This window comes from Oculina patagonica, chromosome 11, assembly GCF_052425735.1.
Source record: "Oculina patagonica isolate OP01 chromosome 11, crgOcupat, whole genome shotgun sequence".
NCBI lineage: Eukaryota > Metazoa > Cnidaria > Anthozoa > Scleractinia > Oculinidae > Oculina > Oculina patagonica.
The window spans coordinates 13,097,514-13,120,620 of NC_135768.1; the positions used below are offsets into that span (position 1 = coordinate 13,097,514).

Sequence of the window (23,107 nt, forward strand, 5' to 3'; positions counted from 1 at the left end):
GTAAAGATGCGCCTTTTGCGCCGCTTGGTGACAGCTGTTGTGGAAAACCGCCTGAAATTTGATTCACCCCCAGTGCTTTTTTCATCTCTGGGCTCCAATATTTGCTGTCAGAGCCAAAAACATTTATCAAATGGCCTTGCTCTGCCTTGTAATAAATGTCTGCCGTTGCTGTGTGGTTGTACGCGAACTCAACCTGTGCAACAAATTTTGTTCGGTCAGCGTTTGGATATTTTGCAAGAAAAGGTTTCCATGCCTTGTCTTTTGCCGCTTCAGAAATTGTAGTTGCTTCTGGGGTTTTCATCCACTTCATAAAATCTCTTTCTTTGGAATCAAGAAAAATTGATTGAGAAATGTCATCAGCTCTCGGAATAGGCGGAGCCATTTTATATTAAAGATTTATTTTTCAAAAGATAATTATAAAGATGGTTGTGCTCACTGTCACCACAACAAAAAATCCGAAAACTGTTTATTTTGACCAGCCTATTCCTAAACCGAGCTATATCCGGCTGCTAAGTTGTTCTCTTTACAACAGCTGGAATAGTTTGGAAGAGGATGGAATAGTTTCTTACAAAAAAGGGAACGAGGAAAAGGAGGAAATGCGTTTTATACGGCAAGGAAACTACTCACTCGACGACATTGGGGATATTTTTGAAAAAGGATTTCCAGAGAAAAATATGTTTTCTGTAAAAAAAGGCATTACGGGTCGTTCCTTAATAATAAAAGCAAACGAGGCCAAAATTAAAACTTTTAGACTGAATGAAAGTCTTATTAAGTTCTTAAATCTGTGGGTTCTTAGTGATACTGATTTTCTTAATCAAATTGTGGTAAATAATGTTTCAAATCCTAAAAATTACTTCATCAACTGTGACCTTATTGACAAGCAACAAAGCTTGCTAAATGGTAAGCCTTCAAGCCTTTTAGCTTGTTTTGACATACGAGGGAAACCGTATGAAAAAATTCATTACCAAAATAAGCATCTTAACGTCTTGCGCGACGTTGCGGCTGAAGAAAATGTATCATCTCTGACTCTTTCGATAAGAGATGAAAATGAAAATCTATTCGAATTTAACGGCTTAAATCTTGCATATGAGATAGAATTAAATTAAATTAAATACAAAAATAAAATTAAAAGTATACGACCATGTCTTCAGCTAACGTGCTCCCAAGTGCACCTGCGTTTGGTGTTTGTGCAGAAGACAGCGTAAAACACGCGGAAATACAAACACTGTATCCCGCTTTGCCAAATCAACCAGAAAACTTTAGGTTAACAAAAATCAATCAAATTTGTTCAGAGTTTGACAAAGAAGTTGTAAAATACCGAGCTGTTTTGAAAAAGTATAAAAAGGTGAAGTCTGTTTTCCATTATTCCGCAATTTCAATGGGTGGTTTGTCCAGTGTTCTCTCTGCTTCCAGTCTTGGCACCGCGGTAACGGTCGTTGGTTTGCCGGTAAGCGTTCCTCTCGCTGCATGTGCTGCCATTACAGGCGTCTTGTCTGCCGCTTTCACTGGAGCGAGCAAAAAACTTGAACCAAAAATTATGAAAAATAATGAAATTACTTCGCTTGCTGTTGCCAAACGTGAAACTGTCAATAGACTTGTTTCTGCCGCTCTCATTGACAATAAAGTTGATGACAAAGAGTTTAAAATTATTTTGGATGAATATTCTCGTTACATGGCCCTCAAAGAGACTGTTCGCAGGCACCTTACAAAAAATTTAAGCCAAAAAAAGTCATCCCCACAGCCTGACATTGAGAAACTGAGACAGGAAATTCGACAAGAAGAATTGGCTTGGTTAAAAAAAAGAATATCAGCAGAGTCGAAATCAGATTTGAGAAAATAAACACTGGATTTAATCTGAGTGTTCAGAAAAATAAAATTAACGCATGACACAAATCGTGACATTGTGTTACACACAGCGTGACATTGTGTGACACAGAGCGTTACAGTCACGCGTGACGTTGCGTGACAGGTCAAACGAAAGGGCAAAACCCTGGTCGGGGGGTGCTCGTTGGCTGTTTCTTGCCTAGCCCCGGCTAGGACTTTTCCCCGCCGCTGACAAGGCGGCTGTCCCGCATTTTTACCTCTGCCGAGGTTTGAAATCCCGAGGGATTTCTGAGCACCCCCACGTTATCAGTAGGGCCGAGGCGGGTTCACCCAGGGGTATCTCCCACTGAAAGGAGTCCCCCTATACCCCGTAATTCACCATCCGCACAAGCCATTATAACAGGATTCAAGTGGTTGGCCATCCACTACCTCCCTTGACTTCACCAGAATTTGTGAACTAACAAAAAGTTACGGCCGCGTTAACTTATATATAGTTCACTTTGTCACATTTTTCACTTGTGGTACCCTTTCACCTATTTTGAGCAAGTACGCATGCGCTTTTGGGCATCAGGATGATGTCATCATTAATTAGACACTTGGTAAAGTTTGGTAAATAGGCTAAAATGTTGGTTCTTTTCCAAGCGATTTGCTTTATTTTAACCGAACTTTCTACTCCCGTTTGGCAAAATGAGGTCAGACAGATAACATATCAAGTCGTGGAAGCAATGCTTGAAGCAGAAAAAAAATAAACAGGCCCGATTGAGTCCGATGTTTCGGGAAAGTTCTTTCGATCGATCGATAAACTTCTGTGATCAAATCCTGTTATTTCTCGATTTCTTCTCTTCGCTTCACTTCGCCAGCTTCTGTGGGGGCACAAAAAATTACAGCGCGTTAACTGAGCGTATTTTTTTTTGTAATATCTGTTCTGTTTCGTTTTTTATCGGCCCAAACACTAAATCCTGATTAGGCCGCCATGTTTTCTTCCTGCTCGTCCAAGGGCCTGAGAACTAAAAATATGGTTTCCAGACTCTCTCTGAAAATGTCACGCAACTCACGTAAGCTCGCGATTTTGCGTGCCGCTCGCGGGGCAACCATTTTTTTTGTGTCTGTAAACGGTCGATATATTAAGCATTTTGCCACATTTAAGGCATTTTTCTTTTGTTTTTTTTTGTGTTTTTCTTTTCTTACAATGATACCTTTCATGTGTTCGAAGCGAGTGGCATTGTGTAAACGTTTTCTCGCAAGATTCGCATTTATAATCTTTTAATGACCAGACGCTTGCTGATTTTTTAAATGTCTTTCCGTCAATCGAAAGATATTTCTTTTTCACATCCTGGCCGGAGTTTTGCAACGCTTCCGTGCGATTTGGAAGACAATAACATCCACATAAACAAATCAAGGAACAATTGTTTGGTGAAAGCAACGGTTTAAGCAAACGCTCTTGCACTTCAAGAGGGATCGGCTCATCCAGTATATTACGGACAACTTCACGAATTGTGGCCTGTGGCATTCGCTCAATTCGTTGCTCAACCGACTCGACGAACTGTTTTTCTTTTGCCGACTGGGGCTCGCTCAAAGACATTTCGCTGGAAGGCATGTACCTGATAATCACAAATGTTCAATTGACATTCCGCGTTTCGCGAGGCGAGCGCGCCGAGCGAGCAAGCCGGCCAAGCGAGCTAGTCGGCCTCGCGAGCCGAGAAGAAAAAGGTTTATTTTTTAGTTTTATTAGTAAATAAATGGGAAAATTAGGAGGTGTTATTCGGAAACTCCTCTCTTTACTACTAAAACGCATAATAAAGCAACATTTAGCCCTGTTCAGTACTGCCATCCGGCAGAGGGGGACTTATATTCGAGGGGGTTTTAATCAAATGTAATTTTTGGTTTCCAGGTAGATGGGCCTATAGCCGGGGGGGGGGGGGCTTATAAGCGGGGGAGGGGGCTTAAAATTTTACGGTATGGGGTCTGGACGCGATACTTGCACCATGAAAAAGTGAAAACTATTTTCCTTTCCAGACTGTTCTCAGTAAAAAAGTATTTTATTGTACGCCTTTTTCCAATTATGCATGCGGAAATTTTGATGAGCAAGTTTTGCTAGTTACCTCTTTTGTTAGCGGCTACTAATTTTAGCGAATTTAGCGAGTTGGGCGAAAATCGCTAAATTTAGTACTCGCTAAAATTTGTCTCTGTCAAATTAAGTACTCGTAAACTTTGAGTACCCCCTCCCACCCTAACGAAGTTCATGCACAGTGCAGCCAAATTCACTAAGTAGGGCCATATCATTGATCAGTAATTTTCAGAAAAGAATTATAACGGTTATTCAAGGGTATGAAATATTATGGGAAGTTAGCAAAAACGCGCTCAGACCTGCACAGGGAAACTGCTGGTTGTGAATCACGCAAACAACAGGCTACAAGGGTGGATGACGCTATCCACCGAATTAAATCACTGTCCAGTGAATAGCGAAGTAGGTTTTGTATGACAGTAATTCACTGGATAGCGAGTTATTCGGTGGATAGCGTTATCCACCCTTTGAACAACTGGGTGAAACTGACTTGTCAGATAACGTGTAAAGATATGATTTTTTCGCGCGAAAGATTTCCTGGTATTTCATTGGTGTTTATATAATAAAAACGGCTCTGCACGTTACACTGTAAGCGGGTGTAATATAGAACACAAAGAAAGTTTGATGCACAAACGTTTACCATCAGACGTTCTATGTATTAAAGTAAATGTGTGTCACACGTTGGTTTTGAGGATAAAATTTTGGATTGCACAAGGAAAAAATTGAAGTACCTAATCTGTTGAAGGGATTCTACAGCACTGACGTAGTGCTCGGGCTGTCTGTTTTCCAGTTTCACCTAAAAATCAACAAAACAAAAACAATACACACGAGAAAATATTCAGCACAACTAACATACGTTACTACAGCGACAATATCCAACAGCAAGGGAACTTCTGAGACTAAAGCAAAGAAATCCCAGGCTTGCAACATCTAGGAGAGCTTACAGAGACCAACCTAAGGAGCAATACAGCGTCAAATGCAGCTCTAACTACCTGCCTAATATTTACTAACAGGACTGAATTGAACAGGGTATTAGCTGAACACAAATAAGTGATTAGGAAAGGCGACAAAAAATACATTGCTGAACACCACAAATTAGACAAATTACAGCTAAGCAATGCAGTACTTACTGTACTTGAAAACCTTACTATGGACAGTATAAACAACTTTTGACAGACAGACAGACAGACAGACAGACAGACAGACAGACAGACAGACAGACAGACAGACAGACAGACAGACAGACAGATTCAACAAACAAACTTGACAGTATGAAATGAAGGACATCAAACTTAATGTCACAACACAAACTACAGACAATCCATGGTTAAACTTTTAATATAACCTAACCTGTTTCAGGCTCTCGTTAGTTGAAGGAGAAAGCGAAAAACGCGGGCGAGCGAGGAAAAAAACGAGGGGGAAGAAAGTGAGCGCTCTCCCGCAACTACCGAGAGCCTGGAACAGGCTAAATATAACCATGTTTTATTAACATCTTGAACTATATACCTCATCTGAGCGACTACCAACATCTTGTTCGTTTGTAAGCCAAAACTGCCTGTGGAACAAAATCACATCAACAATAACATTATATTTAAAAGACCTTAGAAAGCAAACATAAATATTTTCACACAAACAATTATTACTCTTATTATACATTGTAGTAACTCACTGTCTTCTCATTGGCTAAGAGCCTACAGCTAATTCTGGGAATCCGCGCAACCTACAGATTAGTGAATAATCTGCTAGCAGATTATTCACTAATCTGTAGGTTGCGCGCGCAATGCATGATTTCCAAGGGCAATGTGTCAGGCATCTGGCGGCGCGGCGAAGGAAATTCAAGTTCGTCGATTCGCTTTTTCAACCGAGAAATAATTTGATCTAAGTTTAAAAATTGCTGGACAATAAAGTCTCAGAAAACACAAAATGACTAACAAAAATTGGGAAGGAACTATTCCACGAAATACTTTGAGGAAAAAGCATTCAGCCGGAATTGGCACAAGTTTTGAAACAGGTAGAAATCGTTTTTCATTATTTTCTTTATCAGAAAAACAATGTATAATAAAACAATTATTAGATTCGGTTTTTGTGATATCCGGAGTAATCAAGGTCTCGGTAAGTGTTATCAGCCTCAGCCTTCGGCTTCGGCTGATAACACTTACCTTGACCTTGATTATTCCGGATATCACAAAAACCTCATCCAATAATTGTTTAAAAGTCTACTGGCCACAATGAAAGTGGCTTCACAGCTTACTTGTAGAGCACTACTTTTTTCACCTTGTAAGTAAGTTAATATTATAGAATTTCCCTAGTAGCTATAGTCTCGATATTAGTAGAAACGTTATAGCTTTGAGCCGAATTGAGAACTTTTTGAACTGTTTCCTCGTAAACGAGCATGGTGAAATATTAACTTCTTCTTGCCTTCTGTCTCTAAAAGGAATATGAAATAATGAATAATTTCTATTCTCTTCTTTCTGTTGTGGCCTCGAGAAAATCTGAAAACATTGAATGCCTGAGAAACAAGCTGAATAAACGTTGATAAAAAAATGCGTGAATTCTTCATGAAACACACATTAAACTGTTCCTTAAGGTCGCGCAGGACCCTTGCTCATTAATAAATTCATTAGCCAAATTTCCTGACGGGGTGCTATCTTGAAAAGCTTAAATTCGCTCAACTTTGAACATCGATTCCTCTAAAATTTATCAACGATATTAGGGGATGATGGAATTACATCATGATTGTCTTTTTACTGAGAGATGACCGTTGACTGTGATGTTACAAGCTCTTAAAAGTTTAACTGCAGATAATGCGATATTTTGTCCAATTTTTCAGCTAGTACAGCGCACCGGATTAAACGATTATACAACCTAGTGATAAATCATAACCTCTTTTGTGTTCTGACAAGAACGAAATTTTCGATTTTAAAAACCGCTTGGAGTTTATGGCTTTAAAGAGAGTAGAAATGTGAAATCTAAACTTTGAAACGTGCTACCTTCATTTTGAGAAGGAAATTTCAAAATTCGCTCTTGTCAGAACACAAAAGAATACTCCAAGTTTGTGTTCCTCGAAGATCAACTCCTGAAAGTCTATATCGGCGGAGAAAACTTGGACACAAAATTGCAGGTTTTTAGGCTTCCGAAGACCTTCCGACTCAATGTTTACAACGACGTGTGCTATATTCAAAGCTGTGAATATAATTATGATAATTCGCTTTGTCCCAGCGCACGAGACACAAAGCTAAGAACAATAGCGCGTAATTACTTGTACAAAGAACTGTAAGAAAATATCATGAATATTTCGTTTGTTTTCGGTTTCAGTCGTCGCAGTTCGTGCATACTCTTTAAATAAATACATACATAATGACTGCAAGGGTTCTGCGCGACCTTAAAGTCGACGCAGAACGTTTATTATTTCTCCCTTTTTACCCCTCCCAGGAAACGTGAAGTGAACAGTTCAACTTAAAACGTTTGTGCTAGCCGATAATGTAAGGGATTGACACATCTTATATCTTATTTTTCTCACAAGTAATATGTACAGCAATACCTCTTACCTTTGCATGCCCACATAGGTCATTAGTGCCCAGTCTGAGCGCTTGTTTAGCTGCTGGATTCGTTCCCAGTATGCACTGTCTGCTCGCTCATTTTCCAACGCATACAATGTGAACAGTGGTGGATAGAGCCTGGGAAAGAGCAGGGGGTGCATCATCATGCTGCTGGTCCAGCTCTCTTCTGTGCCGTGACTGGATACACCAGACACCGTGTCTGCATGTAAGTGGACATACTCCTCATTGGGTAGCTCAGGGAATAACAGACTGCAATGATAAGAAACAAACATAAGGATAGTGACAGTAGCAGGTCATATTAGGATACATTCCTTTAAGTCCCCTCCACCCCTCCCCCCTACACTTCTCACAGACCCCAACCCCCTTAAACACACACTGCTTCTTACAACTGTGACTCCTTTACGTTAACATTACTTTATATAAAGTTCCTTGAAGAAAAAACAACAGGTGATAGTGTTACAACAACAACAACATAAAAAAAAGAAAATCTCACCGTACAATGTTGTATACTCTGACAACAAATGATTTAACCTCAGCTACAGCAAGAGGCAGCAGCCTCCTGTGAGTGCCCATGCCAACATAACTGGCTCGAAACACATCAATCAAACCATTAACAAGTTGACCCAAAGGGTGTTGCTTTATGTCAAACGCCTGTAGAAAGATAAAGTGATTGTTTTACTATATATAATACCGATGGAGTGCTATATATGAATGAAATCATCGACGAACTTCGAAGAATGGATGTTGAGTATAATTAGAAATAGATTTGTAGACGGTTGCTACTCTCTCCAGTGTTGTCTGTCCGTGAACTGTATTGATTTTTTATCACTGATACGCACGACGAAGAAATGCTTAAAATTGTTGAAAAAAAACCGCTCCCTTGTTGTAAAAGACCTTTCCTTTCACAAGACTTTCCAAAATATTACTTGTTTAATTTTTCTTTAATCTTTTGTGGTATTTTTCTGAACTCCAGTGCGAAACCCTCAAAAGTAATGATACATCCGTAGTATTGTTCCTTAACAGTTGGCTTTTGTGTTTTTAGGATACATCTTGCTCAAGGAGGGCTTAGAGAATCTGGCACCAGAAACTCATGCAAAACAATAATCGGCAACTCCTGGTCCAATAATAAAAGAGAAAGGGCCTGTTTACGTGATTCCGGAATGAGTTCATTCCACCCCCATATATTTCTCTGTATCTGTTTACACGATACCGAGACGAAATATCGTTCCCGCACAAGTCATTCCGGAATGAGTTCATTCCGGTTATCATTCAGGAATGAAATTTTCGTTCTGAAATGACATCTCATTCTGGTATCATGTAGACTGAAAACGAACTTTGTTCCGAGATGAAACCGCATACGGAGGCCACAGTTTGAACTCAGAGCGAAAAAACGCGATAGTATTTCCTGGTTAGCTCAAAGAAGCAGCCCTATGGCCAAACTGCGCGAACCATGCGCCATCATTGTTGTTTTTGATCTCGAGCGAAAATCACGCACGTGAGAACGCCTTAGGTTGAGCCGGGCAACTCTATCATGTGAATGCAGAAGAAACTCCCGGAACGAGTTTTGTTCTGGAATGAAGGCATTCCGGATTCATGTAAACAGCAAGCCCTTAGTGCGTCAAGAAATATACTATACTCCCAGTGCCTTCTCTACCTGGAATACAAATATCTCATTAGACATTTTAGTGTGCATGCAGTAAAGTCTTGCAATATTTTGGAGAAGCCCGAAGGGAATTCCAAAAAAAAAAAACCTAATCACGAGTGAAAACGTACAGCGATACTATACACTAAAATTTCCAAGTAAGAGACTTATTATCAAACGTTTTCTTTTCCTGAAATCCTTACTTTTCGCCGTTGTTAAATCGTTGGTGCTTTCAGAGGGAATGAGTGGACTAAATGGAACCTGTTAAACCGGTCTTGTGGAGTACAAATATCGTGAGATATCTGTTCTCATTTTGCACGTCATATGTACTAGTTATTGCGGTTTTCAGTGAAATGCGAACTCTGAAATGCAATCCTCGACCAACGGTTTACGCTTTTTGCTGCCGTCAATCATCTGAGCGGACCTCTCGGGAAACAGAAGTTCTCTTCAGCCGGGTCAAAAGGTCACGTCTGACAGTTGTGATTGGTAGATTTCGATATATTTTGTTTGTTTCTGTTCGCCATGGTTCGTTGGCAGGCGCCATAATTATGATTGACGGCAGCGAAAAACGCAATCGTAAGTTGGATTTTGAATTTCAGAGTTCGCATTTCACTGAAAACCGCAATAAATAATAAAACTGGATATACTGGAAAACTGTTATTGGGATTGCAATGGGAACAGAAATATATTCCCCAGTATTTGTTCATTACACCCTAACTTATCTCACCTTTGTTAGATATAAATGCAATTGTTGCAAGTCCACAGTGACTTTGGCACTTTGTTCCATCTCATTGTTGATGTTCAACAAGTCTTGGAGTATTTCCTGGTCACAATGTGACAGTTTTGAGTCACGCTTGGTTTTTAAGGCGACTGATATGGACTGCCACACGACCTTCAGGTCAGCATCCTGGTCACTGGAACAACCGAGGGCTTGACGGCACTGAGAAAATAATGATATCCACTTCTTCTCAGGTGGAATAACATATTTGTTGTTTGTCAGGGTAGACCTGTGAACATAAAAAAGAAACTTGAAATAACTTTTAGAATGCATTTACTATTATATTAACTTTAAGAATACATTAAATATCAATAAAAATCAAATCATATTTCTGTCAATTGTTTATTTTAGTTTTATGACGATTTGAAAGCATGTTCCGTTAGCATGAAACTTGACTCCCCAGCGTGGAATGAGTTAACATTTCGCGCCCGAATGGTGTGAAATATGGGAGGTAGCATCCCTTTTAATGCAGAACTTCTTATTTAAAAGAGCATTATCCACCGTGCATGTCGGTTGTATATTTTTGACAATTGAAAATTCCAGCAGTTCAACAAGTGCACATGTAAACAATATACCTTAATTTCGCGGTTTTGGCGAGACAGTATTTCGCGAGGGATTTAATTTCACGATTTGACCAAAAAGTATGTTTAAAACATTAAAAAATTTGTCAAAATCGCTAAAAATACGTTTCGCGAGTCTTTAATTTCGCAATTTTTTGAGAATCGCGAAAATCGCGAAATGAAAGACCCGCGAAATTAAGTACCAATAGGCTACCAATATCAATAAGCTTACCAAAGGTAACGTGACAACTCAAAATATCTTTACAACGAAAAGTTTTTTTTAAACTCTGGGATATATTTCTTATATATATTCAAAGAAAAGTATTTGCTCTGCACCTTTGATGCTCGTTTTACATGTTACTACAAACCTTGGTGAACTTTTGGCTGTGTTTGGCGCCTCTAGTTTGTGAAATGTGCCATTAATTCGTATTCCTTCTCCCCATTGACCGGTGAATGTACCCTCTATGTAGTCTCCATTTGGCATTGTAAGCAATCCCTGGAAAAAAAAATACATAAGCTGCTCATTGGACAAAGACAAATGACGAAAACTTTTTTTTAGACAAATGGTTGCGATAATGGCTCAATTTTACAGAAAACATACCTTGCCAGACAACAAACACTCCCCAACAAATTCTCCTTCAAATTTTGTGTTATCGTCACACAGTAGAACACCATCACCCTGAGCAATAAGAGAAATATTCCTTCTTTTTAGTATTAGAAAAATAGCAATTTTAAAAAAATACGAGAAAATGTCTTATGCTATGTTCAATGTTTTGTCACTGACCTGACTGACGCTACATTTAAAGTGTATGTATATAGAAATGTTGACTAGTTTTTATTACTTTCTTTCTGTGTAGCTATTTACAATAACAGTTTGAAACCTGAATTGAACATGCAGATTCAGTTCTGTTTTTTAGTTATCAGACAGTAGTACACACTGTGTAACGGTATTTGTATCAGAGGGTAGATATAATTTATAAATCACCATCCTAGCATTATACTGTTATACTATATTATTTTGTATATACACTGTCAGTCAAGTGCCGCAATCTGGAAAGGCATAGGTCGTGCAGAAACAGAACGAAACACGTCTTTGAAAGGTTATCTTTGCTCCTGTTGTTTAGGATAATATATTACCGGTATTTTTCCATGATTTATTATATAGTGTTCATGTAAGCTCAACCTCAATAATGAAAGGAGAATACTAGATGCCAGTCATGACTTGAGCTATTCCAAGAATATTATTGGTGTCACAAAGGACAACCAGATGTCACTTGGTTTTAAGTGATTACGAGTATTGTTACCTACCGATTACATCTTGCATTTTGTTAGATTAGGTTATGCAAGAAACTGTCAATGCATGTATTAATGCATGCATTTACAAATTTCTTGCACCAAATTTTATACCATGGCCATGCTGCAGCAGTAAACAGTGTCAGTCAAAGAGGATCATTTATTCCTAATTGATTATTACTTTGGAGTACATACACTGAGTTTGTTCTGTACAAAGGTTCCTTGGTTGTAGATGCCATCAAGTGTTACAAGCACTCCTGGACCATGACGACAGTCTACCTCCCACATGCCCATATACTTCTCTCCTCTAAAAAAACAAACACATTTCCTCTACAAATCTGCACAGATATGATAGTACAACACTGGTCTGGAGCTAGGAGAGATTTCCCTTGTCACACTTTGTGCAAGAGAAAAATAATAGAAGAAAAACCATTCTTTACCTTCACTTCCTTCTGAATGTGTAACATATTCATGTTAACCCTAATAAAGTATACATGTTCTAAATGATCACTAACAGATCATGGATTTTGCATTAATTAAAATTAAGTACATGTACGTTTACTTGTGTTACCTGAGTATATCATCTAGCACTCCATAGCCAGATCGCTTGTCACAAAGCCATTCACCAATGTAAAGTGTTGCCCCTGAGGGAGACATAGCACCAGACTTCATACTTCCATGACCGGAACGTTGGTTATCAACCCAGTGACCCACATACACATCACCATTGGAAAAACTGCAATAGCATAATATTTAACAATTATTCCACAAGCGCGCGTTGGATATGAGATGGTAGATAGCCAACGAGGCGCGTTGGATATAAGTTGGCTATAACCATCTCATATGCAACAAGCGCGAGTGGAATAATTGTTTTATTAAAAACGCCCAAAGAATTGCAATATTTGAGCTCCCTAGCTGTTTTCGTTCACGCGTTTCGGCTACCATATTTGTGGTCAATGGTATATGAGCTCATATACCATTGCCTGTTAACCAATCAAAACGCAGGAATTGCAATATACCAGTTTCTCAAGAAAAAGTAAATATGACTTGTTTTATTTGACCTACATTAAAGCTTATCAAAAAAGCACTTTGAGAACTATCTGGAGCAGTTTAATTTACATAAAATTAAATCATCGCACCACGTGAGCAAGCCATTATTTTGATAATAATTACCTAGCAGTCAGTCTGATAGGTATTACTTTTGCACAACAACGTCTTTTCTATAAACTGTATGATTGTATTTGTTTTCGTATTCACCGGCTATGTACCTATTTTGTCACCTCCAACAAGATGCATGTAGCTAGCATGAACAACAAAATGATACATAAAGCCAGCCATTTCACATCTGATTAGGTAAGTAAAAACATGTAACATCTGATTGGTTTTTCCTCACTTCACCATAACTTTCCAAAATTATTTCCAGTGTTCACGCTTTTCTAATTCACACTGAGGTCTTCATTCCTTCTTTCAAACAGACTGACCAAACACATTACTTTTTAAAGTGATGTATAGTGGCTCTGCTTGTTTTTCTAATGGAGAAATGGGCTCAATCTCGTCCATATCAATGGTCTATGGTACCAGCCTTGATCCAAAGGTCAGTCTTACTTATCCAAGCATCTAGTCCATAAGTAAGTTTGTGGACTGGAATAGAATTCCTTTTAATTTTTTTTAACAGGAAAGTTAAATAATTATTTTCATTTATTTTTTGTTTACAAGCTCACCTTAATTTCCCATAACCAGACATTTTGCCTTCTCTCCACTGACCCTCGTACTTTTCTCCCGAATTGTCAGCAAAGTTGGGCGGGAAAATCATAATGCCTTCACTGCAAAAGAAATAGTGGGATTTACAATGAAAATTGAATTTTAGACTTGCAGAATATTAGTCAGTGGAATAAGCTACTTATTTTGTAGATGTGAAGGAGAAGGATGTTAACTTGAGTCGCCTTGCAAAGTATTGTAAAACACAAGTTGTTTTATGACAGTTTTTTGGTGACCAGTCACCTGTATCATGTGACGTATCTTTTAACTGGCCAGCACCTGAAGAACTGTGAGAATGTACGTTGTCTTCACTTACAACATTAAGTATAGCTAGGTTCTCGGAGTTCAATCCACGATGCCTCTTACTTGTTACATTTTACACTGGACGCAAAATATGATGTCCACAACATTCACTCACCCATGTTGTACACCATGTTTAAATTCCCCTGTGTAGTGTCGACCATCAGACCAATGCATTTCACCACTGAAATCACAAAAAAGCTGTGATATAGAACAAGACATGGAACCAATGCAAACCTCAGATTATTAAGGCTCCTTATGTGATTGGGTATCACATACTTTTAAAACAATTAGACTACGAGCCCGAGTTTGCTATGAGCGAATAGTCAACGAGGCGCAGCCGAGTTGACTATTCGCTCATAGAAAACGAGGGCGAGTAGACTAATTGTTTTAGTAGAAACTGTAAAGAATTGTAGTCCAAAACCTACAATTTTATGTACTTTTGAGCCAAAAATCAAGAAAAATTGACCCTGAAAAGAGCAACGCGCACACGATTGTTTTCTATCGGCGAATAGAAAACAATGGGAGAACCAATCAGATTCGCGGATTTCCAATAGAACACGGCTGAGTTTCTACTAAAAAGACTTATTAACAATGATACATTAGATAGACTTCAAGGGTACCTTATTATCTGGTTTCCCATTAAAACATCCCTTTTAAAGAAAAATTGACAGACTAAAGCTCATAAGCAGGGTCTTTTAATCCCGTATTATTGGTTTATACCTGTATTATTAATCCCATATCACTGGCAATTATTATTCAACAAATGTGCCTGCTGCCCATATATGGTCAAAATGTTAACGTTAACTGCCATCCATACATAACAGATATCCTACGATATACGTAGGTTGCAAAGATTCGTCCGAAGTCTTGCAAAGCGCTGCATAATTACCCCGGTACAGTTTTTCTATCTGCAAAATGTGACAATTTGTGAATAATAAAATAATGATCCTGCTCAATCTTGCGGAATATCGTCTGATTTTAGCCCGCTCGGCTTACGGCCTCGTCGGCTATATTCTGCGCGATTTTGCAGGATAACTGTTTAGTAGTTACAGTACATGTAAGTAGGAACAACTAATCAAGTACGAATTGCCAGATTACAATCTTCTCGTTTTCAGCAGTTGTTTGTGATGTCAAACTTTAGTGTTGGTCAAACTAGTTATTAATATTCATTCCTTGTCTCAGCCCACTTTTTATCATTTTTTTTATCATTTCATAAGAAACTCACTTTCAGTTAGATTTTTTATTTACATTTCTTGAAGTATTCTTAATATCTAACTTTCCAATGGTGCTTGAGTTACTAATCCCTACAATTTAATTTATGGTACACACAACATTACAAGCTTTTGAGTGTGTTTCATTTCTTGCATCTCAATTGAAAATCAGGTGCTTTCCCATGAATAACAAAAGACACCGGTAATTTTTCCTCAAAATCTAAATATGTTATTACTTCCATATGCCATAAGGTCTTTTCATTACATGACTGGTGTGGTTAATGCGCACACAAAAAAGCATGTCAATTAATAACTGCACATACAGTTAAGCACATGTAGGGGCCTTGATCTATGCAAGCAGTACTGTACAACTTACTGTCCGTGAGGCTTTCCTAGTAGCCACATTCCATAATAAGTAGCTCCACGATAAACAGAGTCATGCTCATATGTGTAAGAAGCTTCTCTAGCCACAGCTGGTGCCAGACTTCCTGTTGTCTTATTGAGAGACTCTACTCCAAGTCTGCAATTGGATTGATGGCCATGAAGAAATTGCAACTAATTAAGGAAAATTTTACTCAAATGCTTTGATACAAAGAAAAAAATGAGTACATGTACCCTATACTGCTAGGTAATAATCAGTGACAGAAAATGAGTATGAGTTACATACGAATCAAAGCCTTAATATAAAACAGAATCAGCAGGAATATGACAAAAAATTAATGACACGACCATTCTGGCCTGTGTAGTTTAACACGCAATAAAAAACTACACAGGTTCTGCATGCTATGACCATTGACACATCAGAGTATGATTTCTTGCTAGTTTAAAGCCAAAAGAAAGAAGGATCAATACAAGAACTGAATCTAAGCTGTTTTTGTGTACTTTTAATTAGTTCATGCATTTACAAACCATAGCAGGTTAGCTCAGGAAACGTTTATCATCACTGTTAAGGTTTAACATAATTTGTGTTTGAGAGGTAACTAGTTTGGCGTGATATAAATTGTAAAAACTACAAAGACATTATTAGGCTGTCAATTGTTATATGTACACAGTAATGAAAAAGGCATTTAATAATTTCTGACCTTTAGCTGCAAGTAAAGATGGAGATTTGGAAATTTACTGGAAGTACACAGACACTTCACATTATGTAAGAATATTTAATGGCACTGACCTGTATGTTGTTGTCTTGGAGATCACATTAGCTATTGCGTGATTAATGGTTATCAACCAATCAGTCTAGAATATAAAGTATCAGACAAGAATACATAATTTATAGTGCAATCATCTAGATGAGAGTACTTCTGAAAAGAGGTCTTGGACGGTGACTGATGTTTTGAGATTAACCTGATCGAGCCAAAGTCATTTTTGAGCTACTGATACTCCTGGGTTCAAACCATTTACCACACCAGCCCCGGTTGTTTGAAGGGTGGATAACGCTATCCACCGGATAAATCACTATATAAACCAGTGGATAGCATAGCATGTTTTGTCAACACTTGTGATTTATCCGGTGGATAGCGTTATCCACCCTTTGAACAACCGGGGCCAGACTAGTGTTACTTAAACTACCTCATTACAACAATTAGAAAAGGCTTCACCCTTTTAAACTGTTAAGATCTGCACCTGGAATGATACTCTGCTATTTTACAACAACAATTGGATGCTCAGGGTCTAGACCTGCTGTTGACTGTATTCCTGACACTTTATTCAATCAGTTTTCCAAAGGGCTTCAATGTTAATGTCCAAAGGGCTTTTTTCTTATCATTTATGGTGGTACTTGCACTTATAGGGATTACCGTTCTAATAATTCCTAACTCATTACTTTTATGGACCATCATCAATTTCTCCTCAGAAGGTAATATTTAAAACATCATAAAAATTATGAAAAAAGAAGTATCATTAATAACAAAAAAAAGAATAAAAATGTGTTCACCTTGTCAACTGTTGACGGAGCACAAACAAGCAAAATCTCTTCTGGTGTTGTGATTTTAATGCCATTACTAGAGGAATGTGAGTAAGTTATTAGTGCAGTGTTATTTTCAGTGATAAGGCCACGCAGGGCCTCCTTTTACTAATTCCGTTTATCAGCTATAAGCATGCACTGCTAAACAAAGATCAGAGGGCACAATAAATTAAAAGATGACAAAAACCAGACAGTGCATGAAGGAAAGCTCTCATTGACTCTAACTAATGAAATTTCAAGCAGGTTCAAATTCAATAACAGTGCTTAAATTGAGAGTTGAGGATCTCAGCTTCTCTTATATTTCTTTCACCATTAAGCGGCCTTCACACGACAAACTGTTGGCCAACTCGTGTTGGCAAACTCAAGTTGGTGTGTGTGAACGACGTAACAACGGCAAACAAGTTGGCCAACTGTTGGCGACAAAATAGAACTTGTCTCTATTCTCACCAACAGTTTGCCAACTTGTTTGCCAACTGTTGTTGTTTCGTACACACACCAACTTGAGTTTGCCAACATGAGTTTGTCGTGTGAAGGCCGCTTTAGAGATAGTGTTAGGGATAAGACATAAAAGGACTCCAAGTCAGAGAGAGTAAAACCAACAGCACGATCAAATTGATGATTAAATCAAAACCTTTGTAATACATATTTTTTTAAAACTAATGATTGGGCATGGATACAATGAGGGATTTCCAGTTGTATCAGCTGATTTCTAGCACATTAATATCAGATAGGAAAGTTAAGTGACTGTCTTCCTCTCTTTCTCCCTAACATAATTTCTTCCATTTTTACCGAATGGTAACAAGGTTATGTTGTGGATCTCGAATTTCCTCACTCACTTCATTCTGATATCAAACAGCAATAAATTTATCTTGTGTCACGTCATCCGTTTTTCGTCTTTTTGAGTCCAGCAGATACACAAAGTGCTTGGGTATATCTTTCACTCATAAATTCATCCGCTGCTCAAAATAACACTATACGTGCTTTACTTAATGCTAAAGAGAATTAAAGGTTCAAGACTTTATTTTGGTGGTGAAAAAATAGGATTCATGCCATGAAGCCTGAGATGACACAACTCCCATGGAAAAATCAAACATTCAAAGGTAAATGAAGTGAGATTGTTACATTATTGAACGCTTATTTGAAAAAAAAAATGCAAAGGTCGGCACTTCATCTAATTACTATGAGGTTGCTTGAAGAGCCTTTGATTCCTTGTTGTATTTTATTAGTACTATTTCTCCACTACTGACAATGTAATAAAAGTATGACATTTCTAGTAATCTGCTATATGGCTAATGATTCCCTTTTAACTCACATGAGTCCTTCTGTGTTATCAATGCCTTCAGCCCATACAGTAGCCAGTGGAAAGGCTTGAAAGTTCTTGGCAGACTAAAGTAAAAAGTAAACAAAAAAGTTTTTTGTGTAAAAATTATTCATTATATAAAAGAAATACAGGAAAACACATCAATTTGTTAACTCCCCAAAGCGCATGTACACTGTATGATAAATGCATTGAATGCAATGTTAATCAACCACAAATCCAGCCTACAGCTAGCAGTCGTCAAAGCAAAGATATCAAGACTCAATTGGAGAAAAACTGTGACATTATCACTGGGTAAGCATGAAATAGACTTCATTGATCTGACTATGCATGTGGCTTGCATGAAAGATTTGATAAAGAATTTACATCCATGAATCAAACTGCCGCATTAATCTATGCTATGATGTAAGGTGCCTGCATTAATCACCCTTATCTTTGGAATGCAGTGCTACCCAAAAAAGGAAGAGGTTTGGTACAGACAAATTATATTAAAGGTTTTAGAACAATAATATTTCTTTCACTGACAAAATAAAAAATGCTTTCAATGTACTTCTAAGCCCGGCAATGACATCATCGTCATCCAAAGACAAAAACACCATATAAAAACATTTTATCTTGCAGAACTTGTTCACTGCAAAATTGTACATGACAAGTGTACATGTTTATATTGAGCCCCAAATTTGTTTCGAACCATTTTTCCTTCTTGGTGTAAAATAATTTTATGTGTTCATGCACAATGAAGATTATTAACATACCTGGTAGAAGACAAAGAAGTCATCAAATAACACAAACAGGGGTGTTGAAAACCTTGTCCCTTTTGCAGGAAAAAGGCTGTGTACATGGCTGCTTCTTAACAGTCTTCTGTGAGGGTGCTTAAAGATTTCCTTTAATGAAAAATAACCATTGTCACTGTGTTATATAATAAATAGCAGCTACAACGCAGTTCAAAGTTCAATCTAAATACTACTAGAGCTGGTGAGCTAGGCTTGTACTATGTGATAACATTGTGTATTACATATATTTAACAAATCAACCACATTGTTCTCAGCAAACACCATTGATTCACAGGAGATCATGGTTTTTTTTTTTTTGATGTTGTGTCACTTTTTACATCTATCCCCACAGCTCTGGCACTCCAGGTAACTAAGAACAGGGTTAAATGTGACCCACCCATCTCTGAGAGAACCAATTTGTCTGTTGACAACATCATGAAATTGCTTGAAATGGTGTTAAACAACAACTATTTTGTCTTTATTGGCGCATTCTACAAACAAACAAAATTTGGCTGCCCCAACGGCTCACCTGCAGTTAGCACCATCTTAGCAAACTTGGTGATGGAATCAATGAAGAAAGAGTGTTAGTTACCACACCCCACCCCCTGAAGTGGTGGTATAGATATGTTGACGGCGGTCATGTCTGCCTCTCACAAGAACACCTTACAGAATTCCACACACATCTCAACTTCATCAACCAACACATCAAATTTACTGCAGAAGAGACGGATCTATTGCATTTCTCGACAGGAAGACAACCAGGAATCCTGAGCCACACATACTGACAAGTACCTTCACTTCAACTCTCACTACCCTTCACAACACAAATGCTCAGTTGCTAGAACCCTTCTCAGCAGGGCATGCAAGCAAGATGCCTTCAACTGTGGATGACAAACTATCTGAAGTACAACATGTACTGGTAGTTGATGCACTAAAGAACAATGGTTACACTCACTCCTTCATAAGAAGCTGCCAAAAGACAACTACAACACCAACACCTGAACTTCAACCACAGTCTGAAACACACAAAGGTTTTGTCACTTTGTCGTACATCAAAGGAATTTCGGAACAATTTGCAAGAACTTTGATCAGTTCAACGTAAATGCCGCCCACAAACCCATAAAGACTGTTGGCTCAATCCTAAAAAAAACCTAGACAAGCTTGATCAAGATCTATCAACGGGAGTTGCTTATAAAATTACTTGCAAAGACTGTGAGAAAGTCTACATCGGCCAAACATCAGGTGCACTAAGGTCCAGAACAAGAGAACACAAAAGAGCTGTTTTCACAGGTGACAAGAACTCCCTGTTGGCACAACATTGCACACAAACTAATCACGAATTTAATTTTGACGACATCGAAATTGTGGACTGCTGTTCTCAGTGGTCATGCAGACTGTTTTAAGAGGCATGGCATTCCATCCGTGAACCGTACTCGATCAAGGAACACGTGTACATTCCTGAGATGTACAAAATCCTGGCCAATCCCTAGCAATTTCTCACCTTTCTAAAGAAATTTAAATTAACATCTGGATGCCATTTGAAATTACGCAGATGAAGGTTACAGTATTTTAACTGAAATGTCCGCTTTTAAATTCTTAGTCAGAGACAACAATTATTTTATTGCTATTTTTAATCATGCCTGACTAAAATTACAGTATTTTCAAATATGCTCTTTGTTCTTCATTTTATGACAGCACATTCTCAGTAATCACTAACAAACATACAATATGAAATTAGAGAATGCACTAAACAAGTGATAACTTACAGAGACTTTGGAAGGGCAATCACACCAAAACATCTGAGTACGCTCAGCTTCTGCTTGTTTATTTTCATCCTCGGTGATTAGTTGTTCCCATCTTTCAGCCTCTTCTTTTAGTCTTGCACAGTCCACTATGTTTGCCTGTGTCAGCAGAAAAATAGAAAGGAGAGACTGAAGAAAAACTGTTTTGAGATGGTTATTGTGCAACCAAAAGAGAAAACATGCACAAGTATAAAATAAAAAGAGAATAATACAGTCATGGTTGCGCGAAGATATGAAATTTATCTTCAAGTGTTCAACTCGACATCTCACGAGTGAGCGCAGCAAAGAGGTGATATATCGATTTGAACACGCGAAGATAAATTTCATATCTCCAAGCAACCATATATTATTTTGTTTATTTTATAAACCTACTAATAACAAGGTTTTAGACGATTTTCCGAAGATTTCTGACCATTTTCCGACGATTTCTGAAGATTTTCAAAATGTTGTCCGAAGGTCATATGAATGTTTCCAAACATTTTCCGAAAATTTCCGAGGATTACCGAAGGTTGCCGAGGAAGATCCGAAGATGTTTTGACTTAATATCGATAAGCTTTGGCTCATTCACCATTGAAACATTACAAACTTGTCAGCACGTGATTGGTGAAATCAACACACATAAAAAATTATCGTAATTTTACACACGTTGAGATACTGTTTTTCATGGTGGTCAATGAATGAATGAATGAAAATCCCAATAAACAACTGCAGTTTATAAATTATTATAATAAACAAAAATACATGATCTATTATAAAGTGCTGGAAAGAGAAAAAACCTTTAAAACCAAACATTTTGACAGGGATTTTGTTTTGGTATCTTAATGCCTTTGATGATCTTCTAATTATTAGAATGGCAAAAAGTGCTCTAACTTTCAACTAAGTATTAGTGATACATGTAGATTGCAGACCTGCACAGTGTAGATTAATAGTGATTACTAATTAAAGGATTGAGTGCTCAAAAGTGTACATCTTAAAACATTAATATGATCTAGCCAATAATAATGAAACGATCATTGCTGGATTAAGCAAAGTGGTTAAGGATTTAACCATGAATATTCTGCAGTTACTAATGAAAACCTATGAGATCTCCCAGGCATAGAAATAGGAGAACCATGCAATTCATTCATTGCCATTGACAAAGGCAATATCATTCAAAATGAACTGAACATATATAACACAAAGATAATAAGTAATGTTATTAGGGTGATCAGTGTTTGACATAATAAAAATTTGGTTTGTATCTGATCTTAAAATCGGTTGGTAAAAAACGTATAAAGCTGAATTTTCGGTAACTCTCTGTTACCTTCATCAGAGTTAAAATTGGTTCAGTTCTTTTTTTGCATAATAAGTTTTTATACACCGCCGGTCTCTAGGGATGTTCCCAATGTTAAATAAACTTGTGGGAAATGCACATGCTCATTCACACAGTTAATGTCCTGGATAGAATGTAGCGCTTCTAGGAATAGGCGTTGTTGCCTATTGTTGACATTTCTTTCTAAGATTTCTACATAATCCGGATGAATGTCATGGTCTGTTGTTTCCGCGTGAAATCTTATTGCGCTTTCGTTATTAGATCTTGTGCCAGGCTTGTGCTCTACGCTGCGCGAATTCCACGATCTTTTGCTCTCTCCCACATAGGCAAAATCACATGTTTTGTGTACAAAGTAAATGAAATATTATGCAAAAAAACTGAACCAATTTTAACTCTGATGAACGTAACAGAGAGTTACCGAAAATTCAGCTTTATACGTTTTTTACCAACCGATTTAAGATCAGATACAAACCAAATTTTTATGATAATAAGTAACATACTAAACATAGTCTTGGATAGTTCCCTTAAGACACTTACCTCAGAAATTTGTAATGTGCTGTGTAATTTTCCCACAATAAGTTGGTAATGCTGCATCTTTAACAGTGGGAACTGCATCATATACTGGAATGCATTGTCATCACTCACAAATTCCTGCAGTAAAGGAGCATTAAGGAGAATAACTGACGAGTATTACCTTATTATAGGAAATTAATGATACGTTATTAACGCGAATTTCAAAAATTTAATGCGTTAATTTTATGTATGTTAACTTTTTTACTATAAGCATTTGACCAGAACTTTTCCTAAATTTGCATTAATTTTATTATGCGTAAATTTTGTTCGCGTTGTTAAAATGCCTCGTTATATTCCTATAATAAGGTAAGTAGAAACTCAGCCATGTTAAATGGAAATCTACCAATCTGATCGGTTCTCCCATTGTTTTAC

General features: G+C 37.7%; 1 protein-coding gene across 1 annotated transcript in view; it reads right to left on the reverse strand.

Annotated features, from left to right (window-relative positions):
* The window catches only part of LOC144630303 (alsin-like), a 63,268-nt gene that overhangs the window by 26,626 nt on the left and 13,535 nt on the right, over positions 1-23,107 (reverse strand). Inside the window, exons 11-28 of the mRNA XM_078488642.1 lie at positions 22,700-22,813; positions 20,815-20,949; positions 19,031-19,159; positions 18,270-18,343; positions 16,928-16,994; positions 16,166-16,230; positions 15,371-15,514; positions 13,899-13,964; positions 13,444-13,545; positions 12,294-12,458; positions 11,918-12,029; positions 11,031-11,108; positions 10,798-10,925; positions 9,819-10,098; positions 7,943-8,100; positions 7,438-7,698; positions 5,396-5,444; positions 4,621-4,685 (exon numbers count right to left, since the gene is read on the reverse strand). Coding sequence (XP_078344768.1) covers positions 4,621-4,685; positions 5,396-5,444; positions 7,438-7,698; positions 7,943-8,100; positions 9,819-10,098; positions 10,798-10,925; positions 11,031-11,108; positions 11,918-12,029; positions 12,294-12,458; positions 13,444-13,545; positions 13,899-13,964; positions 15,371-15,514; positions 16,166-16,230; positions 16,928-16,994; positions 18,270-18,343; positions 19,031-19,159; positions 20,815-20,949; positions 22,700-22,813 — 2,192 coding nt within the window. The remainder of the gene's footprint in view (positions 1-4,620; positions 4,686-5,395; positions 5,445-7,437; positions 7,699-7,942; positions 8,101-9,818; positions 10,099-10,797; positions 10,926-11,030; positions 11,109-11,917; positions 12,030-12,293; positions 12,459-13,443; positions 13,546-13,898; positions 13,965-15,370; positions 15,515-16,165; positions 16,231-16,927; positions 16,995-18,269; positions 18,344-19,030; positions 19,160-20,814; positions 20,950-22,699; positions 22,814-23,107) is intronic.